Here is a 24,124-nt window from a genome sequence, read left to right as displayed (position 1 = left end):
CATCTGAAAAAAACAGACAAAAAGATGTAAAAGTGATACCTTGTTTCGATCCTTTAAGAAAATCAAATGGTTTCAATGTGAATTGTAAAGTTTAAGAGAATTCCACCAGAAGTTTCTTTTCAAAAGCCAGTATATCCAAGTTTGAAAACTTGAATTATTCCAAAGCAAATAAATACTAATTCTAATTTTTAGGAGATATTTTCATGATAAAGGAAAGCATGGAGCTGGGAGTAAGAATTAGCTGTACAACCCCTGCCTGGCATGTGTGAAGCCCTAGGCTTAATCCCTAGGAAGCAAGGAAGAAAAGAAGAAGAAGGGTAGGGAAGGAAAGAGAGAGGAAAGGAGGACTAGGAGGACGGAGGGAAAGAAAAAGGGAAAAAGGGAGAAAAGAAATACCACCAATTATCATCCACAAACTATTGTTGAAAATGTATTAATATTTGCATTTGAGGACAAATCTGTTCTTTCACAGAGAACTGTTTAAAAAGGAAAGGATAGATCAGTACGTTCTCCACTCATTTTCTGTTAAATCATCTTCTACCACTATGTGGGAAAACCATGCCCAGACAACATCCAACAGAGCTATTCTTTTTATGCATTTCCAAACTAGAGACAACTGGTCTACCTACCAAGTCCCTGGCTTAGCTACTAGCTTAGACACAGAACAAAGGTCTCTTGTTGGGCCAGGAGCATGTGAGGCTTGAAGATTGATCGGTCAATGTACAGTCATCTTATAAGCTAAACTCAGGCTACTGAAGAAGTTCCAAATGACAAACTCTTAGGACAGAACACGGCAACATTTTATGTGACTTGTATGTTGTGGTCTGTCCATTCAAATCCAAATTGAGTTTACATTTCCCTCTAAATTTTAGAAAAGATTTCTTTTTATTCTATGTATATGCATATCTTGCCTGCATGTATGCATGTGCACCACATGCATGGAATGCCCTTGGGGGTCAAACAGATCATTGGGGTGTTAAGTATACTCAATTTAAATCAGGAGCTGGCCAGCTGTTTCTGTAAAAGGTCAGAAAGTAAGTATTTTAGGCTTTGCTGGCCACACAGCCTCCAGTGAATCTCTTTAACTCTGTCTCCACAGTATAAAAGCAGTCACAGGTGCTAAGTAGATGAATGGATATGGCTGTGTTTCAATAAAACTTTATTTATAAAACAAACAGAGAAGGAATTTGGGACAGTAGTAATTTGCTTTGCTACCTTCGGAAAGGTTCGATTTAGAAATTCCAAATTAAAGAAAGAGAAAAGGAGTCCCTGGTACTTTTATTTTTCTTACAAAAAGAAAAAAAAAAGCCAAAGTTTCAAGTAGATATGTCAGAATATACCTTTTAGGCTGAGAACTAGAATTAAAATAACTTCCAAGCGATCTAATAGTGGCTGTTTAAATGAAAACAAAATTTTCTTACCTTAATGTCAGCTTTGAACAAGAGTAAATGGAAAACTATCACTGGGGGTACTCTAGCAAGACAAGAAGAGACGAAGTACCCTGGCCATGTGTCCTAAGAAGAGGCGCATCCGAGACAAAGCAACACATCTGTGGGTGAGGACACGTCCAAGGAAGAATTTCTTCCACTGAGCTCCTCCAAGGAGAAGAGCTTTCATCTCTCTAGCTCTTCCCACCTTTAGACAGTCATCTTCTCAACTTCAGAAGCACTTATGTAGGACCATATTTTCTTTTACAATCAAGCTTCCTGCTTTCTCTAGAATTTATAAGTTACCACTTGCTAATCACCCAAAAACACATCATTAGAGGCAAGCTTTCCAAGTGATACCAGTTAATATATCTTTGGTTGTGTTGAGAGTCATAAGACTCTAAACTCTCTAGAAAGTTCTAAGTGATTAGGCCAAGTTAAAAAAAGATATCAAGAGTCATATCTTTGCAGCCCAAGACTGAGAATAAGGCACCTCCCACCTGTCCTGTGAACCACAGTCATGGTTCTAAAAGGGTATGTCCTTGTTCATCCACACAATGACAGGCAGGTAAACAACAGTGTCTTTCAAACTTGAGATAATTCTGTATGTACAGGAGCAACTGAATTAAAACATATCCTGGAATATTTCAACTTGTTTTTGTACCCAAGGGAACTGCCTCTAAAAGTTAATGATCTGTGAAAATGTCTGATATAAATAGGAGCCTGGTTCTCCTACTCCACCACCACCACCCCCCCAGCCAAAAAAAAAAAAAATCCTGGGGGAATAATATTAATTCAAATATAAAATCCAAGCCTTCTGGGAGTCAATCTGTATCCACTAGAGGTGGGTGAGGCACTGATAAACTGCAAACGAGCCCTTCAGGAGCCTTCACTGTGTAGGAAATGGAGGTTGGAGCGAATGACTACAACAGAACATGGTACTGCAGTAGCTGAAGAATTTGCACCTCATATATACAAATAAAAACCATTTCAATTAGAGCATCCTCGGCAACACAGGAAGGGATATGAATAGATCACACCTCAGCTTTCCTAGCAGATCAGTACAATTTAAAAGGCCAATCAAACCTCTGCTTCTGGGAAGTACAGGCAAACAGTCTCTCTAATATTGTTAACAATGTGAAGACCTAGAAATTCTATTCATTTCAATGAGTCTGAGTGGATCTACTAGTTACACTAATCATGGTTTCACATAGAAATGTCAGATCCCTATGAGATATCTCAGAGCAGAATGTTAAGGAAGCAGGTGGTCATATACAATAACTAACATTACTCATGGTATATGCTAATCTTAGACACAGTATGTCATCTAATCTGAAACTCAAAAGTCTCTACATCCAGAGTAGCAGGACAAGATTCAAAGATTCTTAGCCCAGGATTAATATGCTCCTTAGCCTCTGTGGAGATGTCACCTGACACAAAGATTCAAGACACAAATGTAGATCATTAATCTTTTATTTATCCAACAGAAATGCACTAGGTACTGTATGCTGGATCTAAAAAATACCAAGGAAGCAAAGTTAAATTTCCTATCTTCAAGAAAGCAACACAGAGATGGGCACACAAACACACAAGATTGGTATTTCGGTGCTGCTAGAAATAATTAAAAGGAATCATATGAACCCCAAGAGAGGAGGAATCTAGTCCGTTCTGGGGTGAAGGAGGAGTCCGCAGAGAAGGTTCTAGGAAAGGAAGGCAATGCTTGACCATAATTTTGAAGAATGGGTTTAAAACCACAGACAGGAAGGGGAGGGGAAAGAGTCAGGTGAGGGAGGTCTGCTGCAGCAAAGTATGGTGCAATATAAAGGAGCATGGCTTCACCCAGGCGTCTGACCACCACCACCAGGCCAGCCTCTACCACCCACGTGCTGCATCAGGTGCTCAAAACAAGAGAAAGCAGCAGCTGCTTTGTCCCTCTGCTGTCCCAAATGCATTGCCCCAAGACTGACTCTTCTACAATCCTTCCAACCTGAGACTGGAGAGGGGCTGACAAACCTCTGCCAATCCCTGACCACAGCAGAGAAGCAGCTACCACATCCACAATGGCTCAGCAGCAGCTCGACCATCTCAGTCAGCGCTGTTTCATTTAAGGCCAATCATTATTTTTGTCTGTTTATTTGTTGGCTGGTTGTTTCTATTATTCTTCCCTCTTAAAATCTGTGCTCAATGCATAAGTCTGGCCTGGTTTTGTCCCTACTGTATCTTGAACAGTGCCTGGAACAAGGAATACTCCACAAACTTGCCAAGTGAATGCACACTGCCATACCTTACCTCATATATATTACTACTTTAAAATTTAACACTCAAACTAGGGTAACATTTCACTTTTACAAGACATGCATTATTCCCATTACTATTTATTGCAATCTCATGACCAGATAAAATATTCTAACTCTCTAGACAGCAGCCCTAACACTTCCCCCAATTTTTTTCTTGGGCAAATGTTTGAAACAAAACATGCTAAAAGACAACAGCTGGACAGTTTAACCCTGATCTATTGCCAGTCAGATATTTCATCAGAGTTCATCATCTGAACTCAAGAGAGCAAGTTGGCCATTATGGAAATACTATTATACCCACTATCAGTGGCCATATATGTTTCAAAGCACTGTTGAAAACAAAAGGAAGTTATTCCGCATCCAAGGAAACGTTCAAATGCACTGGTGGGAGGGGAAACAGTGATGTCTCTGGAAAAACAAGCAATGCACGCATGTACATGGAGGGACCAGGTTTTGAACTGGTATCGCTGATGACAGTACACTTAGTGAGTTACGTGCCCCAACCACATGTTACATAAAGCATCCTCTAGCAATCCATTACCCAAATGGCTACTTAGGCTTCACTTTAGACTTCTTCTGCACCACCTATAACTATCTTCAAAATTACCAGGTTCTGGCTGTCTGTGTTACAGACAGAACTGTTTTTCTCTGGCATTCGAGCTAAAATAAGACAGAGAAAGCAAGTGCCAGAGTTGAGCCATGCCATTACTGTCCTGATTGAAGTTTTTAACACAAATAGTGGATCAGGACCAGGAAGCAACTTCATGAGTTCAAATATTATAAAAATAAATAAATAAATAAACGGAGTTTTGTATGACTCTATTTCAAGACCAATAAAGGTTTAACTATAACCCCCCCTGCTGTCTTAACAAATCCAATTCTCAGTACAAATACTGTACAAAATTACACAATGGAACCATGCTAACCCTATTTATACGGGAATTATAGAAAGAAGTTTTTAAACCCCTCTAGGGATAAATTTGTTTTTCTCAGCCAAGTGTTAACACCAATAAATAGAGGATTTGCATGTAATCCCTAACACCAGTTATGGAGAAATTACCAACCATGCTAGGATTTACCAACTAAGCATTTCACTTAATCCTACTACCATTAATAGGCAACTTAAAAGGTATATTTTTATTAAAATACTATATGCAAATGAAAATATTATCCTTGATATTTTAAAATAAATGTTCCAGGACAGAATAGTCAAACAAATGCTTTTCCTTCCTTATAATCACTAGAAATGACTAAATAGACATTCTTTTGATTGGTATTTTCAAAAACTAAATTTATCAGGATCCTTCAACATGAACTTATAAGTTCTATTCTTTCTAGAATTCTACAAATAGACATCACAGTAAGAAAGTGTGAATTGATTCATGTTATTGGCCATCTTGTTAATGGAGTACATGGTGAGATTATGTATTACCACCACTGGTGACCCAGCTACCTAACAACTGGATTCTCTTCCTAGAATTCTATCAACATCTGCCAATGAGATTTCATTCTCTGGTGAATAATTCAAGACTTCATCAAAGAGAGAACTTCTATTACTTTGAACCCTAAGGTTTTTGACATGTATTACTACATTATACTGTGATTGACAAAAATGTTCATTTTAGAAAAATGGATCAATTTACCCAACCTTTCTAGTGTAGAAACAGAATCAACATTTGTTCACATATGAAGTGAGGGTGGAACTATACAGTACCCCGACTGGTCACAGAAAAAATGGTAGAGAACTGACTGATAACATTTATGATGAAATTTAACCAATGAAATCACTTTAGAAAACAAAATACCTTTTATGAAGGCTTGAGGTTTCAAGTATTCCCATATGCTCTCCCCGTCAGTAACCCACAGCCAAGTGGCTGATGTCACACAACTGCCACCCACACCCTCTGATGAGTCAGCAGGAACGCGTTTACATTTAGGTCCAGCACAGTGCTCAGCACCCGAAGAGGCCTCTCTTCACTGCTTATAATACAACCCCAGAGCTAGGCACACACAAGATCACAGAACCACTTGTAAGCAAACCAGCCACACTGATCTCGACTATCACTGGGATGTGGTAAGGAGTGACCACTGGCCTGTCCTCTTTGCTTGAAGACATCGTCCTCTTCCTTCTCTTCCTTCCACTGACTGAACCCGTGCACATTAAGTGCGCAGGTCTCCAGACAGCCCAGTAAGCAATACTATAAACACCTTCCTGAAGGAGCTGAGGAAGCGTGTTCTAGCGGTAGTGGAGTCCTCGTGGTGCTCTGGCTAGAGGCTCCACACTGCACAGGTGCGACCTGCCAGGCCCCCCCTCCCCCCTGCTGGCCAGCTGTGCTGGAGCGACCTGTGGATGGCATCAGGTGCTTCCTGCACACATCACTTACTGTGCCTGGCATGTGACTTCTCTCACTCCTCCCGTTCTGAGAGCTGCCACTTTTGAGCTTCTTCTTCTTCTTGGCTGTCTCTTTGTGTTCTTTCTGCTTGTTCTGCACCTCAATCAGAGCAGAAATGAAGCTGTTTTCCACTTCCTTCTCAAACTCCAGTTCATCTCGAAGGGCCAACTGCTGCACCAGCTCCTCAGAGTACTCCTTAATGGCTGCCTCAATTTCTTCCAGGAGTTCGTTTAGCTCAGACACCGACAGCCTTTTCACTCCTGTGGCCAGAAACAAGGACGGCGAACACTGAGACACGGCTGTTTCAAGGCAGCATAATGGGTGCTTTAAACCAAAGGGCAAATCAAAGTCTAAGCAATTACACTGACTGTTTGGGATCTCAGGAACTAAGAAGCTCTGGTGGGTACATACAAGTAGGGGTGAGTAGATAAAGTCACTCAGCTGAGAAGAAAAATGTATCCTTTTTTTATGTGTATAAATCGAGCATCCCATGAGTACTGCTATGGCCAAGACAGAAATGAAGCTGGTCTGAGGAAAAGAACAAACACAGAACCAGGGAAGGGACACAAACAGACAAGCAACCATGCAGGATTCTGGGGAAAGAGCTGGTCCGAAAGCATCAAACGAAATGCTTGTTCGATCCTCCATGCCTCCTCTCATGAATCTGGCTGCAGATCAGGAGGATGAGAAGAGGGACAGTCCACGGAAGTCACTTCAGTTCTTCCTCAGCACTCCAAAGCACGGGAGAGCCAGGAGGCCATTGCTGAAGCCCTAATGACTGGATGAGCTGGAGGGAAAGACTTAGGTCATATAGTGAAAATGAGTTTACTACATGGACTTTAATCCAATGTAACTGCTAGCCTTCCAGAATGAAGACAGAGGACAAAGGTGACCTCCCCAGAACCCAGGGAAAACACTACTGTCCCCATGTATAAGCCAAGGAGTTGGATTTTAACACCTGGGCTACAAAGCTCTAAGAAGTTGAATTCCACTGTCTAAGCCATCTCATCTGAGGAACGTTTTAGGAATGCTAGGTAACTGATACATATTTCTCATATCTTATCCTATATCAGGACTGGATTTTGGATTTAGTACTCCAGCAATGCTGAGGGCTTATCTACAGAGCTGTGGCCAAATCACATCAGAGGATAAAAATGTAGTGTGTCAGAGAACCTTCCAAAGGTTAAAAAGAAGCCACAAAACACAAAGGAATTAAGACAGCCCAGCCTCAGATCTCTGGTCAAACCACAATACAATCCCAGATCATAATGGGATCCCACCCAGCAGGGAGGCAGGCCTGGCAGTAATCACAATGCATCAGCTGCCAGGCTCAGAGCAACCCCGTGCTGGGAATGGCTATTCAGAACCTCTCCATGACAGTCAACCACATGGTAGTTACAGTCCAGTGCTGTCATATACAAACACAGATCCAATTCTAAGAAAATCTCACTTCCCAAAATTCTTCAAAGCTATATCAAAGACAACTGTTTGTAAACTTAGGAATTCTTTTCAGTAAACACATTACTATCTTGCTTTTTATGAGCTAAATAAACTTACTCTCCCAAAAAAACACATGCTGAAGTCTTAACCCACAGTACTGCAGAATACACCAGCATTTGGAATATTTACAGAGATGAGTAAGTAAAAATGAGGCACAAGGCTGATCCTCTATCCAATGTGACCTGTGTCTTATAGGAAGACGAAGAAGCATGGGTCACTGGTATGTACGGAAGGAAGGAAGGCCGGAGAAAGGATGGGTACTCACAGGCAAGGGGGTAGGGGAAGAGGCCTTGGGAGGGACACACCCTTAACCTTAGACCTGAGACTTGTGGGAACAACCAGGAAATAAACTCAGGCTGTGGAAGCAACCCAGTCTGCAGAAAATTCTCCCTAAACTAATCCAGAGCTTGAACAAAATACAACAGAGTCCTGACCAATGGCTGAAGTATGTGCAGAGAACTATATGGCCAGAGGGCCTGAGAAAATCAAAGCTTTCAGGAAATGGTGACATTCTATGTTAGATGTAGACAGAAGGCACGGACACTGATGTAAGGAGGGTCTCTTACGCTCTTCATAGCTGCTCATGCTAGATCTCTTGAGAGTCTGAATCTCCTGGGAGAGCATGGAGAGCCGGTCTGACTGTGTGGGGGTCTCATCGTCTTCTGGGTCTGGTGACTCCTGCATCATTTCTTCAATTTCTTCAATCACCTTCCAAAACATGTATATGGCTGTTAATCACACACACTAGCGAGGAAAGCCCCAATTGTGCCCAGTACTTACCAGACTACCCGAGCGGAGGGAGGGGAAGTGCCTACTATGTGTAGGAAGTACATGTAAAAGTGAATACAGCTTATGGAATTTACAATATATGAACACAAAATTACATAGAATATGATATGGTATGTCTATTGCAATTCAGCAGACCCTAGCACATCTTGATGTGTCTGAAAAAAAAAATGTGCCATACCTTACTCAGACCCAGCTCATAGTTATAGCGGAAAAATACAGGAAAATGTACTATATACCACACACATGTGCTCAACATCAATGTAATCTGCGTCAACCAAAACTTTGACATAAAACTTATAAAACTTAGCATACATAAAAATATTCACAGATAAAGCAGGAAGTTAACTCTCTAGCAGTAAAAGAATTTCATTTATTAATTCAGTGAAGGACAAAGGGAAACCTTTGAGGAGAAGGAAGACTCAAAACATACACATGGCTTTAATTACACAGTGACCTACTGTCATACCCACTATGACTCAAGCCTTACAACTGTGCCTTGTCTGACTCCAGTCTAAGAGAGAAAAAGGAAGTAGGAACTGTAAGGAGAGAGAAAGCTACTCACTACTTAAAAGGCGGGGGGACTGTTGGGAGGGCATTTAAACATTAAAAATCATTTAAAAATACAGTTCAATGCTGATATAAAACACCATGTGTATATCTGAAAGTATCTAGGAATCAGAAAGCCAACCCTAGAGGGCCTGTGCTGAGAAGGAAGGAAGCAAGCCTCCCCACACAGAGACTCGAACAGTACAATGAGACATTCCAGGAGGCTATAGGAGCCGACTCTACGTCTTAAGGCAGAAACAACGTGGTATCCGGCAGATTCCTTGGGGACTGAGACTGCTCAGGGTCACACCTTTTTCTGAATTGTCATGACTTCCATAGATAGTGTTAGCTTTCTCCTTAGCACCACAGTTGTCTAAGCTTAGAACAATCCAACCGCAAACGTAATCAGGGAATCAGAAGGACATTCCTCCCGGGTACACGTACTCCTCTGACCTTGCCATAACGTATCTCCTTACTGACCTTCCCTTCCCTGCCTAAAAATAAAAGGTGACAGAATGCACAGCCCGCGAAGCCCACGCAGCCACCGTCACACTCTAACAACAGTGCAGAGGCAGGAGGAGTGCTCAGACAATGAATAACAGGGCTGACTCAACTGGTTTCAAGATAAGGTTGATATTACTACAGCGCTCCACAGGTATAAGGTTAGCTTCTTTCTACAGGATATAACAGACACTTCTATTAGGTTAAAATTCTTACCGGGGGATCTATAAAAACAAGCCTGGTGGGACCAGGCATGGCAGCTCAAGTCTTTGATTCAAGCATTCAGGAGGCAGAGGCAGGTGGGTTTCTGTAGTTTGAGACCACCTTGGTCTGCAAAGGGAGTTCCAGGCCACCCAGGGTATATAAGGAGACCTTGCCTCAAAACAAACAAAAATATCAACTCAAATATCCCAATTCACTCATATTTGGGTAACCCTGTAGAAAGTAGACACTTACGTTTTTTTTTTTTTTAATTTCAGTTTAAACACTAACCCTCCGTTAGTTCCTTGTAATCAATCACAGGTGGTGACCAGCCTGGAAATCTTCCCAAGCCACTAGATATCACCTTCCGTGGACAGCACAGACCTTGTTTCACCTCTCCATTGAAGAGTCAAGGTCAAGCTCGCATTAACCACACAGTCTAAGGAAACGAGGACATCTGACAAGCATCGATCGCTGCCAGAGTAAGACACGGCTCTCAGCCCCAGGCTTCCACTCCATACCTGGTCTGCAGTGAAGAGAGGCTCCTCGTTGACACAGGAGACAATGATTGAATGCATATCCAACTGCTCCCTCAGCTCCTCCTCATCTGAGGTGTCAAAGAGCAAGCCATCATTCATCTAAAAAGAGAAGTACCCCCCATTTAAAAGTAAGTCCTGCCGATGGGACTGACGCTTCTGGGTCTAAGAGACAACAGGAAAGCTCATGTAGTAGAGCTACTCCTTAGAAAGGGAGAGTTGGTGGGCACCCAGACACACAGCACATTACAGACTCCCCAGCAGCAGGAAGTGCAGTATAGGACAAACTTTAAAATGACAGCTGCTGCATGCACCCCATGGTCTGACACAAACAGATCTTTCTTCCAGAAGAAACAGCAACAAGGGCAGTATTAAAACTGACACTTATATAGAAGGAAAACTACAATATGTATTAGCAAACCATAAGTCATGGAGGGAAGAGAAGGTAGCATCAAGGACACGATTAACAAACAGGCATATGTTAAGATTTACCAAGCTATCTACAAACTACTTTCTAACACTCCAACACTCAGAGCAAAAGTAATGGACATCCTGGTAGGCAGGACCTGTCCATGAGACACCCTGAGCTTCCCAGATGACCATCCAGAAGAAGAAAGACCATCTCTAGGTTCCTAAAACACATTTAAGCCTAACTATGCTGCAGAGCCTCCAATCACCTTGGAGCCATTTTCTACCTGAGCTCTGCGTACAGGAGGCTGACCATATGGACCAGATCAAAGGACGCCCTTGACTTCTGGCTTTCAGATGGGTTACATATCACTGATGGACACAGGGAGACTGCAAAGTGAGAAAGAGAGTGCTGGGCACCCATCCTGCTGTCTTCCTCTCTGCCAGAATGCCATTTGTCAGCTCTGGCTCTGTACCAAAGGCCACAGCTCTTGTCAAGCAGACTTCTTCTCAGCTAATCTCTACAGATTCTAAGAACTTCTCTCTCTTCCCTTTCATCTCAGGGGTGCTAACGTACCAATAACTGTAACCGCTCCTGGAGCACTGTGTCATCCAAGATCTGTTGCCTTGCCTGTGATACTATGCATTTATTAACCATGCCATGCCTAGGGTACACTGTTCATCCAGGAGCTGTAGCCATGCTTGGATTCTGTTCATCCAGGAGCTGTAGCCATGCTTGGGTACTGTTCATCCAGTAGCTGTAGTCATGTCTGGGTACTGCTCATCCAGAAGCTGTAGCCATGCTTGGATACTGTTCATCCAGGAGCTGTAGCCATGCCTGGAGTACTGTTTTGTAGCCATGCCTGAGTACTGCATCTTCCAGGAGCTGTAGCCATGCCTGAGTACTGCATCTTCCAGGAGCTGTAGCCGTGCCTGAGTACTGCATCTTCCAGGAGCTGTAGCCATGCCTGCGATACTTCTCATACAGGAGCTATAGTCATGCCTGGGTACTGTATCATGCCTAGTCAGTTTCTCTTACACCTACCCAACCCAATATAAACAGCCCCTCTAAAGAATACTGGGAGTTTTGTATCAATATCAACTACAAAAGCTACCTGGGAGACTCAACAGAGTCAAGGAACTAGTCTAAGTAACTGGCTATGAATCATCTACCTACTGTCACATGACTTAGAACTCTATTCTCCAAGAAGAATTAGCACACAATGAGAACAAAGCAGACAGGAAAGACTATGAAAGAAGAAACCATACCATTATATTACATAGTATATCATTAAAAATGATGTATTAATCAATTGCTATATGATATTATATGAAAGGCCAAGCAACTATAACCTAAAATTTAAGTAAATAAAAATCTTTAATATCCAAATGTTCTAAATTCAGAAACTTTCTGAGTAGCTTCATGATACAACCAGGGGAAATTCCTCATATGAGCTCAGTGTGAGGCTGTGCTCAAAACACATGTACACCAAAAATATTAAAAATGCCACCAGACTATATAGATAAATAAATCAATGCTGTAATCGTATTTACACTTGGGTCCCACCTCTGAATCTCATTATATACTCACAAATATTCCAATTTTTTTTTTAAAAATCCAAAATCTAAAACAAGCATTTTGGATATAGAACACTCAACCATTTATAAATATTTTAGCAAAACTAAATTATCAAGTTTTAGGCAGACATGGCAGCATGACCTGTAAAGCCAACAACAGGCTGAGACAGGAGGATCTCAGTTCAAAGCCTGTCTAGGCAACTTAGTAACACCCTGTATCAAAATAAATTACACAATGGTTAGGAGTCTAGCTCACAACCTGCTTGAAGCCCTAGGTTCTACCCCCAGGACTGGGAAGAGGGGAGGTCTATCTGGAAAAGCGATTTTATTTACTAGTGCATGGGATATATTTAAGCTGTAGAATACAATGGAGCGGATGCAGGTCTCTAGAGCCTTCCCAGTTCCTTACACAAGAGTTTCGGAAGCTTTCAGATGAATGTCAGCCAGAATAAAGCCAGTGAATGAAAAAGGCTTAGGAAGGGTCCCCTGGCATGCTGATTTCCCACAGGAGCCTGGGGAAGACCTCTGCTCTCCAGGTCTGCTGTCAGCTGACCCTCAGGGACAATGTACCTCTTCTTTCAACTTCTCACAGCTTCACAGGCCAGGAAAGTTCTGGCACTGAGACTAGGGACACACATACAGACACACAGACACACACACAGCCAGACACACACAGAGACGCATGCACATGCTGTGAAATTTCAGAACACTATATGTAAAAGACAAAAGCAAAATAGCGGAAGAAGAAGAATCAGGAATTAATATATCATTTGAATTTAGAACAGCAGCAATTAATGCCAGAAAACAATCAATGCAATTTTCCTGTTTGTTTAAAAAAAAAAAAAAAAGTCATCCTGGAATGTAACTTCCAGCCAATTTAACAACTAGGTGGAAGCTAAAAAGAAAGACATTTTTAGATGTACAGTATTCCAAGAATTTACCTTTTCTGCACCTATTCTCAGAAAGATACCCACAAGAGAATGGAGAGGAAACAAACACAAGGTCAGAGATAACACTGGCATAAAGGTCATTCTGCAATGACACAGGAAAGAGAACTCCCCAGAGGGTGTGTGGGAAGGGAAACTGAGAGTGACTGACCCTGACCGGTTCACACTGGAACTGCCCCGCACAAGCATCAAAATGTGGACACTGTGCCCCTTCTTAGAATTGGGAACAAAACACCCAGGGAAGGAGTTACAGAGACAAAGTTCGGAGCTGTGATGAAAGGATGGACCATCTAGAGACTGCCGTATCCAGGGATCCATCCCATAATCAGCTTCTAAACGCTGACACCATTGCATACACTAGCAAGATTTTGCTGAAAGGACCCAAAGATAGCTGTCTCTTGTGAGACTATGCAGGGGCCTAGCAAACACAGGAGTGGATGCTCACAGTCAGCTATTGGATGTATCACAGGGCTCCCAATGGAGAAGCTAGAGAAAGTACCCAAGGAGCTAAAGGGATCTGCAACCCTATAGTTGGAACAACATGATGAACTAACCAGTACCCCGGAGCTCTTGTCTCTAGCTGCATATGTATCGAAAGATGGCCTAGTCGGCCATCACTGGAAAGAGAGGCCCATTGGACTTGCAAACTTTATATGCCCCAATATAGGGGAATGCCAGGGCCAAAAGAATGGGAATGGGAGGGTAGGGAAGTGGGGGGCGCTATGGGGGACTTTTGGGATAGCATTGGAAATGTAATTGAGGAAAATATGTAATAAAAAAAAACAGTGAAAAAAAAAAACTGAAAAAAAAAAAAAAAAAAAAAAAGAATCATCAGAAGACACAGTCAGCCCTCTCAGGGCCAAAAATTCACCACCCTCTTTTAACCTGAGACATTTTCACATGGCTCTAGGTGTATATAAAATAAGTATACAAATCAAACATCTACTGACAATAAAACACTTTCCACTTATTAAAAATGAAGGCAAATTTACTTACTAGTGAGGCAAGTGTACATATTTGTTTTTACATAACGAATTAAATCTTATGTGAAAATTGGATACCCTAAGGCCCAAAATATCTTCAACACTTTCGGACTCAATCAGGACTTTGATTTTATAATCCTCAATGCTAAGAATGCCAAGTATATAGTACAAATTAGCAGAAGTATGTGTGGGGCCATGTCAGAGACGATTGGAGACCCTGTTCTAATCCTAAGGCAAATTCGTGGAAAAATTTTTGCTGGGATTCAAGTCAGCAACTCAAACAATAGTCATGAAAGTGCAAAAGTCTAACTCATTACAACACAAATACAGATACACTGAGGTGATGCCTGCACAGCTGAGAGTGAGAACAGGAAAACAGTCCATGCTTGGCTTCTGTGGTCAAACACTATGTTTCTGTAAGAACAGACAACTGTGTGTGTGCAGTGGAAGTGTTACAGTGCGTGTTTTACTACAACAGTCTCAAACCTGAGCCAAGGCGGTTCAGGTGGCATTAGTCCGTACTTGGTGGTATGTGCCGGGCAAAGTGCACACGCTGTGTGTTCAGAAACAAGGCTGTAATGAAGTCACACAGTGCAGCCAGAGAATGATCCAGAAGCCGCTAATTGATTTTGGGTGTGTTCCGAAACTGTTTGCTGTAGCCAGACTTCTTTCAATCTCCACACTCACCCAGCACCATTTGGATGGAGCCTGACCCACAGCTTCAGAAGCTGGGCTCCAGAGACCACGTGACTGAAGTACTGTTTACGACCCTTTAAGGCTGACTGGCAAGTGGCTAGAAGTCACTGTGCCACACACAGAAATGTCAAGATGAACTTAACCTGGAATTCTGACAGGATCCCACTGGGAGGACAGAGGAAGGAAAGGCTGTGTGGCAGTTAGAGTCTGACAGTGATCAGTAAGAGAGCCACTTCATCCTCTAGGAAGGTCAGTGCACAATGTCTAACAGTGAAAATGAGACTGAATGAAAAGGTTGCAATTGAAGGGGCTGGATGTCGTGGCACAGACACCCAGGATGAAGGGCAAGAACTACCTCAGCCCCACAGTACCAGCTCCCAAATCCAGATGACAGTTTTGTCTTTATGGATGTAATTTCAGGAGCCAGGCAGTGGTGGCATATGCCTTCAATCCCAGCACTTGGGAGGCCGAGGTAGTCAGAGCTCTGAGTCTGAGGCAGCCTGGTCTACACAGAGTGAGTTTCAGAATACCCAGAGCTACACAGGGAAAGCCTGTCTTGGGGGGGGGGGGGGGGGGGCGGAGGGGGAAATAGACAAAAAATATAATTTCAGTAAAAGAATCATCAAAGACTAGGCTCTTCATGAGGGGATGCTAGATTGCAAGGCCACAGAAACAAAGGGGGAGGGTAAGGTCATAACGTGATCATAACAGCATAAGATGACACGCAGGGTCTAGAAGTTGTCATTAGAATTTTACACTTCAAAGTCATCTGCCCCTTCATCCTTCCTTGCTGTACCCTGAACACCAGAATTTTGTTTTATATTTCTTCTCTGGCTTATAAATGAAGTTTTAATTTTAAAATTACTATTAAGGGATATATTATCATAGTCTTTCTCTTTCTTCTCTTAAAGACATCAAGATGTGCTAGAAAAAAAAAAAAAAAAAAAACTCCCTCTTACAACAGGCATGGTAGTGCACACCTCCAATTCCAGCAGTTGGGAGGCAGAGACAGAAGGACTAGCAATTCAAGATCATCTTCAGCTAAGTGGCAAGTTCAATGCCAAGCTGGGCTATGCGACACCCCGTCCAGAGAGGAAGATGAAGGAGGAGGAAGAGAGGATTACAGTCCTCTTGGGCACAAGAAGGAATGGGAAGATTCACAAGAGACTCGAAGCCAAAATGACAGAGAAGCATCCCATTGCACAAGCACACCAAGGAAGAAAGCTCACCGAGAACAGGCTCCAAACACATCAGCACCACATAACTCAATTTCCATGACAACAGAAATAATGATCCCAGATCATCTTTCCAGAGAGGGAAGCAGGCCCACTCCCCACCGAGAGGAAGCAGGCCAGCAGCTCTGAAAGTGCTTAGGCCTTTGAAAGCTAACTTTGGCTGACATGGGTTCATTAGTCACCCTCCCATCAGGCACAATGTGCCTTTTGGAGCCAAGCATTCCCTCCCTCCTCCCTCCGTCCAGTGCCTGGGTTAGACACAGAGCTGAGCCTACTGGTTCCCTGCCTTAAACTGCACACACAGCAGATGGAAAAACTATGCCCGTGTAAGAATGTGGAATATGCCAGACTCTAGAAAAGACCCAACAAATACAGAAACGCGTATCATGACTGCCAATGGGAGAGAAGAAATAATTAAATCTAACTGCTTTTTTTTTTCCTGACTACTGTTTTTAATACAAAACAAAACAAATTACTCTCTTACTCTTAGGGGGAGGGGAAATGCCCTTACAGACCCCATTTTATAACTCGCATAATCAAACGAGTGCTTCCAAAAGGTAAATTTTACATTACTCAGTCATGGAAAGAATACTGCACTGCACCTAAATAAAAGCACTTTCCCAGGTTAAACCACCTACAGAGCAACCTAATTATCCTGGAATAATTCTTCAGGGACTCCATGCACACGCTGATCTTTCTGGGCAGTGAAGTTCTATTTCAGTTGTATTTAACAAGAGTAGCCACAGCAAGATACATGAATGATTGGCTGATTATCACGTGTCTTTCCAGGGAAAGCTTTTACATTCAGTATTCCTACTAAAGGGTGAGACTCAACTGATCACTGGCTATAGCATTTCTCTGGCATTCCAAACAACGGCCAAAGCAAAACAAAAATGACTGGAGTTACAGAGCAAGAACAAGACAAGACACATGTCACTCAGTGAGGCTGGATCAGAGTGCTTGACTCCTGGTGTTGCTTCCTTTTTCAAACTACAAGATGAACTGTTCGATGTCCCTCTTTTAAAATGTTAATAAGAAAATATACTCATGGACCCTTTCAATACAAAAAAATTAAAACAAGGCAAAATTTCCATTATGATCTCTGACTTTACGGTTTTAAAAACAAGGTAATTCACTCATTGATTTTCTGCACAAATGGACAACCTTGCACTCACCAAGTGCCAGGCAGAGAGGCTTACTAGGAAGTCACAATCTAATAACAGACTCAGAAACAGGATTAATAAGAAGCAGGGTGGTGATCTGAAAGACACACAGACAAAGCTCCGTGGGGACTCTCTCCCTGATGTCCCAGGAGGTGTCAGGGCTAGACTCTGCAGGCCAGGAAACAAGCCCTGTCAAAGTTCACATCTCTCCAGGGGTCTCCAATCTCTCCACAGGAGTGTGCTTTCTTCCCTGCAAGAATTTAGGACACTGATCTGTCTGCCAGGGAGGCTGTAGGTGGAGAGATTCTCTCCCATCTGAGAGGCCGGATTAAGTGTCCTTTAAAGATCCTGTCAACTCTAAAATTGTATAATTCCATGAGCTCAGCAGAGGCTAAAACAGTAATAAGAAGCTTCAGCGAGGGAGGGGAACTTGGACAAAGCCCCAAAGGACAGTTAGGCCCTAAATAAACAGAAGCTGGAACAAAAGCTATTTAGCTCAGGTCCCCGAGAGTCAATGTGTGGCAGGTCAGTCTGAAAAGCTTAAAGGGTTAACGACAGGAACCAACAGTAAGATTGGTTATCCACGAGAATTCTGGGAAACCGAATCAGAATTCCATATTCCACTAGACACTGAAAGCAGCAGGCTTTTTCAAGTCACATATTTAAGAAAATCATTTCATGAGACATTAACAATACTATTTAACCTACTGACAGCCCACAGCATTACCCTCCATATCGCACAATTGCACTTAATGAACTAGATCGTGCCAGGGGATCTGCCATGAGCTTACATTGTTCTCTGAAGAACTTAAAACAATGTGAAACTGAACTTTAAATAATGTGGCTATGTTCCTCACCAGCTTTTAAACAAGTCTAACTCCGCGAGCAACTACTTCAAGTCTTCCTCTTCCTTCTTCTGCCCCCCTAGCCATGGAAGCGCTGTGTTCTCACAATATCTTCATCTGGCATTACCAGGATGAACATGGATTAAAAAGCCGAAAATCAGCAAAAGGAAGAGCATTTGGGTAGCAAAGTGGGGTGACACAAGCTTGAGGGCCTGAATTCAGATCCACAGCACCCACAGCAAAAGCCAGGCATTAAGTCCCCGTGCTGGGGAGGGAGAAACAGGATGACTGTGGATTGTTGGTCAGTCAGCCTAGCTGAGCTAGTGAGCTCTAGATTCAGAAGAGACCATACTGTTAAAAATAAAGTAGAAAATGACTGGGGAATACCTGAGGCCAAACTCCTGATAAAGCCACACACACACACACACACGCTTATGCATGCTCGTGCATGCTCACACACACACACTCCAGAGTGTATATATTGATATATGTGCATGAAACGTCAAGAACAGAACTGCCTTTTAATGGTTCCAGGACCTTCCCAAGAATGTATGCCAAGCTCAGCCTCACTAAATCACATAAAGTTAACTCCCTAAGGATATTCTAATTCCCCGATGTATTAAATAGAGGGCAGGGTTCTCATCATATCCCAATTTCCACTCTAGAAGCAGAAAGGAACGGAGATCGGTGGTGATAGAATTTAGCAGCCATGCAAAAAGGAACACATGAAGGCCAGTCAGACTGTGCTAGCAAAGGGACAGCAATGGAGACAAGACAGCAAGAGTGGGCCAACCTAAGTGCTTGACAAGAGGAGGCAGCTCCACAACCTGGCACTAAGAGATGCCCCCGCTCCTGTCCCACCATCAGCACCAGCAGCACAGCCACTCTGATCCAGCCCCACTTACCCCTTTCTCCGAGAGGTTCAGAGTAAGCAGATGCAAGGTCCTCGTATGGGACGACTTCCAGTCCACAGGCATGACATTCCCATAGTTATCTGTCAGGGCATTCCAAATCCTTAAACAGAAGAAAACAGCAATCAGGAAAAAGTACCACTCCACGCGGCTTTAGTTAAAAATCCAGGACCACAGTAAGCTGGGTGTGGTGGCACACGCCTTTGATCCCAGCACTTGGGAGGCAGAGGCAGGTGGATTTCTGAGTTTGAGGCCAGCCTGGTCTACAAAGTGAGTGCCAGGACAGCCAGGGCTACACAGAGAAACCCTGTCTCCGAAAAAAAAAAAAAGAAGAAGAAGAAGAAGGAGAAGGAGGAGGAGGAGGAGGAGGACAGGAGGGAGGGAGGGAGGAAGGAAAGAAGGAAGGAAGGACTCTCTTAAACACAGCTACTAATACTTCCATTGTACTATGTGCAGTGTACTATTCAAAGTTTATAGGGCACATACACAGAGAATGACAGAGCACACAGACACACAAAAAGTAACTAAATGTAGAAAAGCAAAATCAAACAAACAAAAAAGCAAGCAGTATAGATAGAAGGAGACAGAGGAGGACTTATCCTCAAAAGCAACATTAGAAGCAGAAACCTTTTCTATCCCCATTTTGCAGTAAAGAGCCACCAAGCAGGGGAAATCTCAGTACTGTCTCCAGAAACACAAAGCGATACACTATGCTCTCCAAAGAGATGCTGCATTTTTTGGAGAAAGGATTTAGTCTCAAAGTGAGAGAAAGATTTACGATCTGATCTGACTGTAACAGGAGCGGCTGAGGCTGAGGCTGAGGCACGGGTAAGAATGAGGGATCTGCTATGCACAGGCAGGTTACACAGTCAATGCAATCAGCCCGCTTCTCCTTCTCCGGCCTGTGAATCACCTGCCCTGCCATAAAACACAGCTGAGACATAAAGGAAACACCTTATTCAGCTCTACCTGAGTATCAACTCAGACAAACTACACTGAGAAAAATTACAAACCATGGTGAACAAGGACAGCAAACTTCACGATAAAATTCTCGTTTGGGTACCAAAATAATAATCAACACAGCAAAATAAATATAGTGTTTTATGAAAAAAAACCAGCCAAGTTCAATAAGCTGATATTTAATTAAAGTAAATGAAGTTACACACCACATATCTGAGTACTTACTGGGAAACTACACTAATGTCATTATTTCTTAAAGTTAAATTTTGTGACATGTATCTAGTTGTACATAGTAAGTCATGAAATATTTGTACAAGACTGTCAGTAATCAGGATACAAACAATCCTACCAAGGGCAAAAATGTAACAATGTAAGTTTAAAACTGGAAAAGCAACATACTTGATTCAATAAACAGATCCTGTGCTTAAGAATAGAAGCTGCCAGAAGTATAACATCCCAAGGGATGTGTAGCTTCCAAACCCAAATCAGCCACACAAAGCGGGGTCTATCCCTCTACAGATCTCCCCTCGGCAGGGCTCAGATTGCCTCCCTGTTGGAACCTGATATCATCTGGTGTCAAGGAACTAGAGTTGGAGACAAGGTTGTCTGTCTACTTGCTGAGTTTGACCATCATGGGCCCCAACTTTTCAAATACTAACATGTGAATGAATGACAAGAAATACAAAGGGAAAGGACCATGACTGCTCCTAGGTGTGGTAGAGTGGGTTCACTGTAGATATTTGGGAGAGCGTAGGCAGGGGCAGAGGCAGAGACATCGGGGAGACTACAGAGACATCATGACCCTGAGCTGGGCCATGTCATGGGGAAGGGGGGGAGACAGGGGACCAGCTGCAGCAGCCAGATGGCCCAAAGGTCCAAAGAGAGCAGGTAACCAAAATGGTTGGGTTATACAGGGAAGAGCAGCCTCATCTCCTGGGCTGGAGAGTTCAGGGTTAGGGGCAGGGTATGTCAGCCAAGAGGGTTCTATAATGGACTGAGGGACACAGGGAAAGCCTGGCAGCCAGTGTCTACTTTGGTATGTTAATGGTCACCTCAGCCTTTTGTCCCAGGTTGGAAACCTGACATTGACCACATACCTAACACTGGCCAAGGTCACAGAATATTCTAATAGGTGAGGAGTCCCAGATTTGACAGGGTTTTATCTGTTGGTCACATCCTCTTAAAAGAGGCCAGAAGATAAAGATAGTGGAGTATCTCTCCCAGAAGGAGTAGCTGTGGGTTCCAGATTCCAAGAAAAAAAAAAAAAAAGAAGACAATAAGCAAGCCTCTCTCAGCCGTCATCTTTATCATAAGATATTACAACTTGTCATAAATAGCTGCTAAGAGAGCTCCCTACTGGAGTCAAAGTCCTAGGGACAGTGGCTCTCCTGGAGCAGATAAGTACAATCCATATGGACAGAAACTGAAACCAAAACTCAAGGGAGTCAAGTAAAAGACCCAAGTCATGGCAGCATATGGGCAAAGGGGTTCTCTAACCACTGAAACAGGTTACAGTTGACCCCACAAAGCACATGTATACAAGAGAGAGGACACAGGAGAAGTGAGCCCCAGCTCTCTGAAAAGAATATTTACACATTCCCAATTCAGGAGCCATGCACTCTCCCCAACACACCACCTACTAAAAACCACTGTCAAGAGCAACTTGGGCTACAAACGAAGGGGAAAGGCTAGAATACTTGCCTAGCATACATGTGCCCTGGGGTTAAATCCCAATACCACAGAAAACTGGGTGTGTTAGTGTACACCTTTAATCTCACCACGCAAGAGACAAGGAAGCAGAAAGTTGGAGGTTCAAGGTCATTCTCTCTACAAAATAGTTTCAGGCTAGCCTGAGCTACATGAGACTCCAAATGGAGGGAAAAGGGTAATAAAATAAAACCAGGCTTAGCAGCTTATGTGTATAATTTTAGCACAAGAAGGGCAGCAGGACGACCAGGAGTTCAAGGTCAGCCTGAAGTGCAAAGCAAGTTCAAGGCCAGCCTGGGCTGCAAGAAACAAAACAGGAAAAGCAACAAAATAGTTTAGATTTTACAGCCACCTAACTCTGAAGCACAGGCTAAAATAGACTCTCCAGAAAGTCCAGCTGAACCCAAAATAGGTCTTCTAAGAATCCTGGTGCAAGCTACACTCACTCGTCTGCTTTAAGTAAACTACTCATAAATAGAAATTTAAAAATCCTGAATGTGCAGTAAGTCTCAATAATTCAAGTCTATAAATCTCCATAGAGGAAGCCATCTGCTCTTTGGGAAAAATCTACAAAAGTCACCTTTTGCTGTGCACCGCATGCTTATCTCTGCATTTAAACTCCCACCATACACTTACACCTCCTCTGCCCTTGAGGAGAACATGGCTAGTCACCCATGTTTGCATAGGTCCCCTCTCTCTCTGCTCTCTCTTGGTAAATTTCCTAATTCCTTGAGAAATTAAAACTCTTTAATGGCATGAATCTTATCATAGTTCAAGAATTCCTCCCATGGTTTTGGTGCCTAAAGATACCGGGCATCAAGCAAAACCAATGGCCCCCGGGAACCTGGGATCTGAAAAAAAAAAAAAAAAAAAAAAAGAAGAAGAAGAAGAAGAAGAAGAAGAAAAAGAAGCAGCAGCAGCTAACTGTACAAGTGGACTTCCAAGGATGCGTCTGACAGGCTTGCTTTACCCGTCCACAATCACACAAGTGCTCACACAAAATTATTAAGATGTAATAAAAAAATGCTGTTGTTTCAATTCTCCTCACTAACATGTAGTGTCTCCGGCCACCATTGTGTTCCCAATGTTCTGGAAACCGGTCCTACCCATCACCTTCTGAGAGGGCCAGTCTCTTAGGGTCTCCACTCACCCTGCAAACAAAACACTCGAGCTCACTGGCTCCCACCATTCTTTTGGCTACTTTTTGACGCAAAGCCGCGGTACATAATTACAACTCTCATTTAAACAAACAGTAATTGGCGCTTTAATCAACCCCTGTGAATGTCTTCACTGAAGCTAATCAGAGAGAAGACTGGAGCCATTGCTGCTGTGCACTGGTCTTCTGGATACACTATTAGATATCATTAGTAAGGACGACCATTCACTCTTTGCCTCTGTGACAGTTTGTTCTTGTGAGCCCAAGAGACTTCTGTAACTTCAATGGTAACTCACACCTCTGCACTCTGCCTAACTCCCAGATCTCCATCAAGGATTTAGTTTGTGGCTTGCTTTCTCTATAAATTCTTCATTCGGACATCCCCTTTGAAATCTCCCGTATCCCGTACATATACCTATCAAAGTACTCATTACACTCGGAAAACACGTGCTTAACCAACCTATGTCCCATCCCACTTTGTGTCCTACTTGAGAGGAGCAATGCCCACTCCAGCATCCCCAGTACCAGGCCCCATGACAGGGGCTTTAAGAGAAGCGAGTTGAATGAATGAACGGAGCCACACGTGCCCCAGGAGGCAGGGTCTCCACAAGGAAGCACACAGGGGTCTGCAGGAGGGTTCAAGGGGAAGGAAGGCAGGGCAGCAGTGGGCATTTAAACTCCAGCGGGCCAGGCCGGCAGCCCCGGGGCGGGGCTCGGAGCGGCCGAGGAGGAAGGAGGGCGCGGGGCGGGGCCTGTGGGGACTCCCGGCTGCGGCGGGGGCAGGGCGAGGTTGGGGCCGCTCCCGCCCGCCCGCCCGCTCCCGGGCCCGCACTCACTCGTCCCCTTGCAGGAGGCTGCACTCCGTGATGGGCCGCACGGCCGCCCGTGGGGGCTCGGCCTCCGACGTGGGGCGGAAGCACAGGCTCAGCTTCTCCTCCAGGCTGGAAGCCAGCGCCGGGAAGCTGTCGCCGCCCGCGTGTGCCCCCGCGCCAGCCTCCGGGCTCGCGTTACAGTTCTCCTGTTCCTGGACACTCCCGGCCGGCTCCTGGAACTCATAGAAATCCTGCCAGTCCCCGTCAGCCGCCATCGCGCCCGCTGCCGGCGCCCCGCCCCGGCCAGACAGCCACGCCCTGTCGCCTCCAGGCCACGCCCCCAATGGTACCCGCCCACTTGAGGCCACGCCCCTTGTCCTCCAGCTCTTGGTTGAGCGGAGACCCAAGCTGACTTTAAAGTCTTCCCTTCCTGAGTCTTCTGGAAGACCTTAACTGAGTTGAGTCACTTCCGATGTTCTTGAGCATTTAGAAACAACTTCCCTCAGCGTCCCTGTCTAAAAGTGGCTAAAAGG

General features: G+C 43.7%; 1 protein-coding gene across 2 annotated transcripts in view; it reads right to left on the bottom strand.

The window, feature by feature from the left end:
* Positions 1-23,911, bottom strand: part of Fez2 (fasciculation and elongation protein zeta 2) — a 40,288-nt gene extending 16,377 nt beyond the window's left edge. For both annotated transcript variants that reach the window (XM_021186403.3, XM_021186402.3), the window contains exons 1-5: positions 23,616-23,911; positions 18,951-19,059; positions 10,176-10,292; positions 8,184-8,325; positions 6,109-6,377 (exon numbers count right to left, since the gene is read on the bottom strand). In XM_021186403.3, coding sequence (XP_021042062.1) covers positions 6,109-6,377; positions 8,184-8,325; positions 10,176-10,292; positions 18,951-19,059; positions 23,616-23,866 — 888 coding nt within the window. In that variant the 5' untranslated portion in view covers positions 23,867-23,911. The remainder of the gene's footprint in view (positions 1-6,108; positions 6,378-8,183; positions 8,326-10,175; positions 10,293-18,950; positions 19,060-23,615) is intronic.
* Between the last annotated feature and the right edge of the window lie 213 nt (positions 23,912-24,124).

This window comes from Mus caroli, unplaced genomic scaffold, assembly GCF_978045245.1.
Source record: "Mus caroli unplaced genomic scaffold, Mus_caroli_1 scaffold_18, whole genome shotgun sequence".
In the NCBI taxonomy this organism is placed as follows: domain Eukaryota; kingdom Metazoa; phylum Chordata; class Mammalia; order Rodentia; family Muridae; genus Mus; species Mus caroli.
This window is presented reverse-complemented; position numbering and strand designations above follow the sequence as displayed.